Source organism: Macaca thibetana, chromosome 8 (assembly GCF_024542745.1).
Source record: "Macaca thibetana thibetana isolate TM-01 chromosome 8, ASM2454274v1, whole genome shotgun sequence".
NCBI classification, from domain to species: domain Eukaryota; kingdom Metazoa; phylum Chordata; class Mammalia; order Primates; family Cercopithecidae; genus Macaca; species Macaca thibetana.
In genome coordinates, this window is record NC_065585.1 from 23493414 (window position 1) to 23503849 (window position 10436).

At 37.1% G+C, this 10436-nt stretch overlaps 1 protein-coding gene across 1 annotated transcript in view; it reads left to right on the forward strand.

Annotated features, from left to right (window-relative positions):
- The window catches only part of HAS2 (hyaluronan synthase 2), a 28691-nt gene extending 20297 nt beyond the window's left edge, over positions 1 to 8394 (forward strand). The window contains exons 3-4 of the mRNA XM_050800335.1: positions 3298 to 3399; positions 5482 to 8394. Coding sequence (XP_050656292.1) covers positions 3298 to 3399; positions 5482 to 6411 — 1032 coding nt within the window. The 3' untranslated portion in view covers positions 6412 to 8394. The remainder of the gene's footprint in view (positions 1 to 3297; positions 3400 to 5481) is intronic.
- The last annotated feature ends 2042 nt before the right edge of the window (positions 8395 to 10436 follow it).

Sequence of the window (10436 nt, forward strand, 5' to 3'; positions counted from 1 at the left end):
ATGCACTTAGTGTGGCCAAAAAGATGTTTCAGTTTGTTCTCTTTCCTGTGTGCAAATCCTGTCCTGTAGTTTTTCCTTATGCGAGGTTCAGTTCTCCTTGAACTGGTGCATGTCTCCCACAGATTCTAATCCAGGGATAACTAGCTGACATTCACGAAACTACATTCTTGTTATTGATGAGTGAGGAGATGGCTAGAAAGCCTCTTCTTGCTGTATGGAATTAAGAAGGGCAAAAGTTATGCTCTTTACACCCTACTGAGTAAATTCCCTTGTGTCCGTGAATACACATGCTTTCACAAACTGTCAAAGACCATGACTTTCTAGCTGGCATTCCATCACCAAACAGCATCCAGAAGTTGAAAAATTTTAAAGCTGTTCAATCCCTTGATAATAAACCCTTTCCCAAGAGATTTCTGAGCTTTTCTTTCTGATACAGCTACATTCACCATGTGAACAATCTATCTCAGAGAACTTCTGGCACTCTACTATTGGAAATTGGGAGGGGCAGGAACCAATTTAAATATGCAGAACCTCATAAATTTGGTTCCAGTGTAGTCATTTCAAAGAGGCAGTTCTCCTGGCTTGCTTGTGCTCACAAGCAGACGGAGTTATTTGAACATTAACTCTGGATTGCCCCCTTCCTGTTGTTTTTAGTCTTATTTTAGCCTGGTTTTACCTTTTCCAGCTTGAGTCAACAGAGGTGGGTGTGGTCATAAAAATCAGGATGCTGGAGGTTAAAGATGAGTTAGACTTTCTTCCTTCACCTTTTTCTAGCCTCATCACAGACCTGCTGCCCAGCTCGTAGCCACATACAAACCAGGGATAGACAGGGCATGGGAGAGGCAAAACATTACTTTCGGGGGAATTATTCTAGGTTCTGGAGACTTGGGACGCTTGGATACAAACCCAAGTGTCAGTAAAATTCTGTTTTTTTATAATGAAAAACGAATGCCTAGCTTCTGCCTGATTTTTTTTTTTTCTTAAAATAAGTGAGACTATGCTGAACCTAAATGGAATGACAAAAATAATCATTAGGGTTTCATTTAGAAAATGAGTGCTTCTAAATAAGGAGAATAAAGTTTTAAAAAGTTAACGCCATAATTGCTATAATTAAACCTAGAAGGGTGATAGGTTCACTTTCTGATGCCCCATATACTCCACACATTATAATTTCCAATAATGCATTTAAATTGCTATTTTCACCAGCATTCTTCATTAACATGAAACCTTTTCAGAAAAATAAAAAAGCTATTAGTAAAATTGAGGTAGATACTTTTATTTTTTATTTTATTTTATTATTTTTTTGAGATGGGGTCTTGCTGTGTTGCCCAGGCTGGTCTCAAACTCCTGGGCTCAAACAATCCCCCTGCCTTAGCTTCCCACGGCTCTTCATAACACAGGTGTTAGCCACTGCACCCAGCCTAGATGCTTTTAAAAATGTTGGGATTCCTTAGTTACTAATGTGAGGGACTCATGCTACATTATCTAGAGTCCCCTTTAATTCTGAGACTTTATGCTTCAACTAATTGGTTAATTTCTTTTTTTTTTAATTTCAAAACTGGCATATCAAACACTATTTTCTGTGAGACAGGGTCTCACTTTGTTGCTCAGGCTGAAATACTATGTTTATAGAGTAGTTTGCAGAACTGTTAAATAATTTATTTTGATATTTTAAAAATTGGCTAAATCTTGATTCAGTCTGACCAGTATAGTCAGACTTGATGGCAGAATAATGGGAATTGCAGATAATAAATACTCAGTCTCTGCCAATCATGCCATTCATTGAATGGGGATGTCAGGCTGATTAATCACATGACAATTCTGATCAATTTATATTTGTTAAGACTTCGTAGCATTCAGCAGAAAATAGTATGTCCAATTAGTGAATGTTGCAGGGATAGAGAGATGGGGACTTTTTTTTCCTACTTTTTTTCTATTTCTGATTTTCTCTGATCATATGGAGGAAGCTCCATTGGCAGGTATAACCCACCAGCCTTTTCCAGCTGTCTCACTCCTTTCCTAAGAGAAAAGGAATGACTTAATCTTATTAGTGAGTGTGGAAGGAATAAGGGGAAGCCCAGCTCTTTCTGCCTGGCTTTTGGGAGTGGACAATCCCCCAGGAACAGGTATCAGCTGTACCTTTTGAAGGGCCATACACTGTATCTGCAGGAGGCTAGTCCCACTGAGAGCTTCTCTGGGACTGAGTAAAGTCTCCAGGACTGAGTAATTCTGGGAAATAGAATTATGAAGCCCACTTTTCCACATATAAAGCCCTATTCTCCATATCAGCTTTGTAAGTGTACAGGTAATAGTCTGGTTTTCCATTTGCTTTGTTATTCTTCTGTTTAATTTTTCAATTGATTTGGAAATCGGTCTGGAAAGAAAAGCACAGTTTATAGCCCTGTGCCCTTGAGCCTCCAATAGAAATGTCTGTTAGGAATACACAGTTATAAACTAATTCCAACAATTTTCTTGAAGTTGTGGTTGGTCTGGTTTCAGACTTGCTTTTGTTTGGCTCATAGAAAGATTGTGTTTAAAAACAACACTGGGCATTTCCAGAATAGCTTAAAGTGATTTATATCCACTTTTAAATTCAGAGGGCTAGACGAACACTTAATACTTTAGAATAAAAAGGTGTTGAAGGTCCTGCAAATTCCCTTCCTGATGCAGTGTCATTTGCTAAGCCCAGGTCATATAAACTTTAGAACTATATAATCTTTAGAGCTATACTATTGCTTTAGAATTACACAATCCTATGTAGGAGAATTGCTGTCCTGTCATTTATTTACCGTATTAAAATGAAAGGTAAAATCATTAAATATGTCTCCCTTTCAATAACGTCATAGAATTTTCTTACCATTCAGACCTGAAAGACAAAAAAGCCTAAAAGGCTTATTGAAGGTAACTAAAAAACATTTTTTTTTCCTTAAACAGACCTCTAGGGGGACCACCCATTACAGTTTGCCAGGACTGGAGGTTACCTGGGATGTGAGACTTTCATTGACAAAATGGGGAGCATGTATGGCAAACTGGGAGAAGTTGATCACGCTACAAGTCATACTTAACACATCACTTCAGCTGTTCTACCCAGCAATACCATTAACTTAAATATTGAGTTTGCTGAAAAATAGGCTCTTTGTGTTGGCCATGATATAACAAGGCCTCTGTTATCACCATCATATGTCTGTTACTGAGGCCTTGTGACAGTAAGATGAGAACACAGTATGTATGTGAAATTTTGACTACAGGGCATGTATTTATAGTTCTTTAACTCATTTTTCATTTTCTTCTTTGCAGGTTTGTGATTCAGATACTATGCTTGACCCAGCCTCATCTGTGGAGATGGTAAAAGTTTTAGAAGAAGATCCTATGGTTGGAGGTGTTGGGGGAGATGTCCAGGTACATGGCTTCATTTTTTTTTTTTTTTTGCATGAAACACTTTTAAGAGCACTTTTACTCATTGACTCATTGAACATACATTTATTAAACACTAACTCTGTGCCAGGTGTTGTTCTTGGTGCTTGAGACACATTGAAATGTACCTTGGATCTGCTTCACTGCCTCTTTTCCTATGTAAATTGAAATATAATTTAGAACTTTCTTGCTTAGTCCTGGGGTATAACCCATTTCTGTAGTAGCTGATAAGTTATATGCAAGTTAAAATAAATGTGTAATGATTTCCACCATCTATCTTTGGGCCATAACTTAATATTTCATGTTCTGCTAAAAATTATTTCATTACAAGGATTAAGAAATAGAAGTATGAGCCAGATGCAGTGGCTCACACCTGTAATCCCAGCACTTTGGGAGGCTGAGGCAGGTGGATCACCTGAGGTCAGGAGTTTGAGACCAGCCTGACCAATATGGTGAAACCCTATCCCTACTAAAAATACAAAAATTAGCTGGGCATGGTGGCGTATGACTGTAGTCCCAGCTCCTTGGGAGGCTGAGACAGGAGAATTACTTGGACCTGGGAGGTGGAGGTTGCAATGAGCCGAGATCATGCTCCTGCACTTCAGCCTGGGTGACAGGGTAAGACTCGGTCTGGAAAAAAAAGAAAAAAGAAACAGAAGTATGGTAAGAAATTGATATATATCTTATACCTATATACCTAAAGGATGATCCATATGTGGTTGATTAAAAAAAAAATCTGAGTCAAAAAGGAATAAAAAAAAACAGCGACTCAAATTTATACTAGTGAGAGAGGCAAAGAACGGATAAGTGGTTTTCCATTATTGTTCATCATTTGTTATTGATGAAGAAACAATGAAACAAATATTAATGGAGATAATTTGACATTTGGAAAAATGAATATGTGAAAATATGTGAAGATTAAAATAAGATTGCCTTGCAAATATGAGGTTAGACTTTAGCAAAAGGTAAGAAAGCACATGGAAAATAGACTTTAAAATTTAGATATTATCTGGCTGTATAACCCATTTTAGATATGTAGTTTGATAGCAAAGGCAAAGAAATTACATTAGAAGGGACATAAAAATAGCCTGGTGATTTTAAAGAAAAGGAAGCTTACAAAATCCAGACGAAAACTGAACAAAATTGAGACAGAGGAGAGAATTTAGAAATATTGCCAAAAAAGCTGATAATTTTCAATAGCCTTTATATAAAGCATTATTTCACGATTCAAATTTTGCAGGAAGGCCATGGGAAACTCTCCTATTGCTGGTATTGCCAAAAAGCATGGATAAAGGAGAAGAAAATTAATAGCCAAGGATAGGATCAGTTTGAAATTAACCAGCACAGGAGGAACTGGGACCCAAAAACATTCATATCTTAGATGTTATGAAAGAGTGCCTGGGAGAAAAGAGTTTAGGAATTGAGAACTAAAGCCTAAAAAAAAATCTCAATTTGGCCGGGCACGGTGGCTCACGCCTGTAATCCCAGCACTTTGGGAGGCCAAGGTGGGCAGATCACCTGAGGTCAGAAGCAAGACGAGCCTGGACAATATGGCAAAACCCCGTCTCTACTAAAAATACAAAAATTAGCCAGGCCTGGTGGCACCCACCTGTAGTCCCCAGCTACCGGGGAGGCTGAGGCAGGAGAATCGCTTGAACCAGGGAGGTGGAGGTTGCAGTGAGCCGAGATCATGCCACTGCACTCCAGTCTGGGTGACAGACTGGAGTGCAGTCTCTAAATAAATAGAGACTCCATCTCTAAATAAATAAATATCTCAATATGATAACACAACAAACAGAATAAGAATAGCAGAAAGAGGATAGAGGATGAAATAGAAAAAGATATTCACCATCAAAGAATCGCAACACATGCATACAACGTAACAAATTAGTAACAGAATCAGAGAATCAGAGAAAACATAAAATAACCACACCAAAAAGAGGAAGGATGCCAAAATAGGAGAATAAAATAACAAATCTTACTCCAGGTAGTTACCTCAGGATGGAACAGGTTTTGCTGGAATTTTTAGCTAAAGCTTACCTTTTACTTATGTTTTTCTTCTTGCAGATTTTAAACAAGTATGATTCCTGGATCTCATTCCTCAGCAGTGTGAGATACTGGATGGCTTTTAATATAGAAAGGGCCTGTCAGTCTTATTTTGGGTGTGTCCAGTGCATTAGTGGACCTCTGGGAATGTACAGAAACTCCTTGTTGCATGAGTTTGTGGAAGATTGGTACAATCAAGAATTTATGGGCAACCAGTGTAGCTTTGGTGATGACAGGCATCTCACGAACCGGGTGCTGAGTCTGGGCTATGCAACAAAATACACAGCTCGATCCAAGTGCCTTACTGAAACACCTATAGAATATCTCAGATGGCTGAACCAGCAGACCCGTTGGAGCAAGTCCTACTTCCGAGAATGGCTGTACAATGCAATGTGGTTTCACAAACATCACTTGTGGATGACGTATGAAGCGATTATCACTGGATTCTTTCCTTTCTTTCTCATTGCCACAGTAATCCAGCTCTTCTACCGGGGTAAAATTTGGAACATTCTCCTCTTCTTGTTAACTGTCCAGCTAGTAGGTCTCATAAAATCATCTTTTGCCAGCTGCCTTAGAGGAAATATCGTCATGGTCTTCATGTCTCTCTACTCAGTGTTATACATGTCAAGTTTACTTCCCGCCAAGATGTTTGCAATTGCAACAATAAACAAAGCTGGGTGGGGCACATCAGGAAGGAAAACCATTGTGGTTAATTTCATAGGACTCATTCCAGTGTCAGTTTGGTTTACAATCCTCCTGGGTGGTGTGATTTTCACCATTTATAAGGAATCTAAAAGGCCATTTTCAGAATCCAAACAGACAGTTCTCATTGTTGGAACGTTGCTCTATGCATGCTATTGGGTCATGCTTTTGACGCTGTATGTTGTTCTCATCAACAAGTGTGGCAGGCGGAAGAAGGGACAACAGTATGACATGGTGCTTGATGTATGATCTTCCATGGTTTGACGTTTGCAGTCACACACAACACCTTAGTTCCTCTAGGGGCTGTATAGTATTGTGGCATCAGATAATGCCACCAAAGGAGACATATCACTGCTGCTGGGACTTGAACAAAGACATTTATGTGGGTTTATTTTCATTCTGCCAAAGTAAAACAATACATCAACAAGAAGAAACTCAGATTTAACCTGTTATTTCTATGAAAATGGGATGAATTCTTTGTTTATGCACTTTTTCTTTACTGTGCATCCGCCTGAAAGTGTTTTGCCCTATATACCTCACTAGCCATGCTTTATGTGGGTTATCATGGAAGAAAAGGATTTTGGAAACTCAAGGAAAAGTTCTTTCAACCTATACAACCTAACTTATGGACTGTTTTGATAGATAATTTTTTTTTTTTTAAGGAAGAATTTTCTTTTTAACTTTACCAAATGAAATGCCAAAGGAAGTTTTAAAGGCCGTTGGCTGTGCTGTATTTTGATATAATTGTACTGTGTTTTTAAATTTTGTATGCCAATCTTAAAGACAAATTTTGCATATTCTATATTTTACTTCTCTGCCAAAATAAACCTGTTCTTCCTTTTTTAAAATAAAGTAAGTTCTTAAAAAATTTATACTTAAAAAATCCTGCCCAAAATGTGAAGCTTGGTTGACTGATGTTTATGATAGAAAGAATAAAATGTTTCTCTCTCTCTACCTTTTAAAATTGAATAGTTTATTTCTGTGAAAAAAGTATTTAAACTTTCAACATTTTAACTTTTTGTTTTTATTTCTTTTACAAAAGGCCAATATACCTGTCACACTTTGGAAGTAAAAATACACACTTTCGTGTGTACGTTAAAAAAAATCATTGAAAATCAAGGCCAAAGGCAGTGCAATTTTTTCATAAGATTTTTTAAAAAAGGGAATGATAGTCTTTGAAAGAAAACAGTAGGCATCCAGCACTGGACGAAACATGGGTATCAAAGGTGAATAATCTTTGGAGATTCTCGCATTGTTTTCCCAGACCAACTCAAGTGGAAAGTGGAGAAATTATCTGTATAATTTGGACACATACAATGCAGTTTATCAAAGGTTTTGTTCTGTGGCCTGAATTTACTGGGTCCTACCTATACATTGAACATGTTTTGCCTGTCTTTTTTTTTTCAACTTGCCAGTTCACTTTACATGTTAGTATAATGTTTACACAGGTGAGTTGGATAAATTATAAAACACATAAATTCAAAATTGGCAGATAGAATCACCAAGTATCTATCCTCTTTTACTTTAAAATGAGGAATTTTTTTTTTTCTAAATTATACAGATCATCGCTTCCTATTTCCTGTTCTGGACCTGTATAAAAATGTCTACACAGTAAAAGTGACATCAAGGTTTAATGAGTATATCAATGATTGGCACATATAAAAATTATTGAACCAAATACTCTGAACTTGGCTAATATAGTTACTACAAGGCCTCCATTATCCAGTTTTATTTTTTTACACGATTGACCTTGCATTGTAGCTGGTGCTGTGTAGACCTGTGTTGAACAGAATATATGAATAATTGAAAAAACAGCATTATGGTGAGGCAGAGACACATGGAGAAGTGTTAAAAAAAAAATGGGCTTCCTGCCTTTCTGCCTCTTTTTTTCTGCAGTCATCTATGTTACATCTATCCTGCCTAAGAAAAAGCTGCACATTCTACCTTCAGAGTACAAAAAGGTACATCTTCTGAAACTCAAGACTCTCACTGATTGGAGAGCTTGTGGGAAACAATCACACCATGCCAATAAATGAGACGAAAACTTGAGTTTGCCTTTTTAACTATTTATGTTCTAAGTTAAGCTTTGATAACATTCAAATGTCAAATTCTCTCATTCTTATAAAAAGTTGAATTAATTGCCTGTATTTATTTTAGCAATTATTCAATGTATTTCCAGTATAGGATGTATAGTATAATTAATTTTTTGTAAATAAAATATTTTTGATAAGATAATTGCCTTTTTTTCTAAGGGAAGGGGGAACTTTGTTTTCCTGATTATAATGGTATGAATTTAGGAAGGGGGCGTTAAAAAAATGATTGTTGGTAAAAAATAATACGTCATTTAATGTTACTTATTATTACGTAGAAATCCCCAAAATTGGTGTGGTTTGGAAATCTGGAAAACCAGAGAGAGAGGAGAGAGACTGCTTAATTATCATTACCCTTGTCTATAATTTTCTCTTCTGCTTCCCTTGAAAGCAGCACAAATTTAGACAATTTTGTTTATTATAGTAACGTATAGCAGGAAAAAAAAATCAGATATGCAGAAATATTATAAGCAAGCTTGTTTATTTCAGCATTCTTCAGAAATAATAACAAAACCTTAACCTAAAATCAAATGATGAGGGCAATAAATAAATAAATCACGGCATTTCTATAAAATGGGACACCCTTGGCTATTGAAGACAGTGTTCTCAGAGAACACATGGATTTTGGAGAAATGTCACATTAAAAAAATAACCATTTTGTACAGTAACATCCCAATTTTATAAAAGTGAAGATGTTTAAACATGACTATCTCTAATACTGGGAATGACTGATTTATATTCCGTGTATGTTTTTGTATTTTCCAAATATTATAAATATGTTTTTATAATCAGAAAAAAAGACAATAAATACCGACTTTTTAAAAAGTGGGTTGGGACATTAACAGCATTTTCTGATCAGAGGAGCTTTGATAGTAATTACCTCATTCTACCTCTTATCCCTCAAATTCATCTTATTTCCCAGTTCTTTTGTGTTATCTGTTTTCTAAGAATCCTTCATTACTTTTGTACTGCTACATTGTAAACTGCAGCCACTGAACATTACTGTCAGATAAGCCAGAAATATTGATGGTTCTAATCTTAATAATTCACTGATGAAGTCACTTGGTGACAATCTTTTGACGTAAAGAGCCTTAAAGTATACATTTTAGGACTGGGCATGGTGGCTCAAGCCTGTAACTCCAGCACTGTGGGAGGATTGCTTGAGGCCAGGATTTTGAGACTAGTCTGGGCAACATGGCAAGACCCCATCTCTACAAACAATTTTTTTTTTTTAATTAGTCCAATGTAGTGTCGTTGCTACTCAGAAGGCTGAAATGGGAGGATTGCTTTAGCCCCAGAGGTCGAGGAGGCTATAATGAGCTGTGTTTGCACCACTGCACGGCAGCCTGGGCAACAAAGTGAGACTCTGTCTCAAAAAACAAAAACAAACAAAAAAAGCAAAAAACAACCATAAAACTATTCTGAATTCACCAGCATTCCCAAAACAGGCAACAAGCCAGATCATCCTGCGGCCCATAGTTTAATGACCCCTTTAGGAATCTGTTGACTTATTTGTACCATTAAGTACTCACACTGACACCTAATTTTTGGGCACATACTATGTTTTAGGCACTATGGGAAGCATGCTTTATGGATTAGTTATTATTTCAGTCCCAAGAAGTTCCATTATTATTGCCATTTTAAGCGAGGAAGCTGAGTGAGGTTTAAAGAAATTTGGTAACTTAATATTATAAAGCCAGCACATTGTAGTGGTGGAATTTAGGTCCAGGCATTATGACATCAAGCTTGCCCCTTCAACTAATGCTACTCAGTATTTTGTCCCTCAGCAGCATGTGGGAATTTATCAGAAATCGAAGTTCGCGGCCCTACCCCAGGCCTACTGAATCAAATTCTCTGGAGAATCTGTTTAATAAGATTCCCACCCAGGTGGCTTTTACACACATTAAAGTTTGAGGAGCATTGCCCTAATCTAGTATTTTATATTGTTCCCTTCAAACCGCGTGTCATTTCTAAGATAGTTATTCATTCAAATATTGTATTCTCCCATTGAACTTTTCTACTTGAATATAATTTATGGGTGTTGGCAGATACCTGGTTTTCACTAAGTTTATTAAGTACCTGTTATATATAGGCTGGGCACTGTGGCTCACGCCTGTAATCCCAGCACTTTGGGAGGCCGAGGCGGGTAGATCACCTGAGGTCAGGAGTTAGAGACCAGCCTGG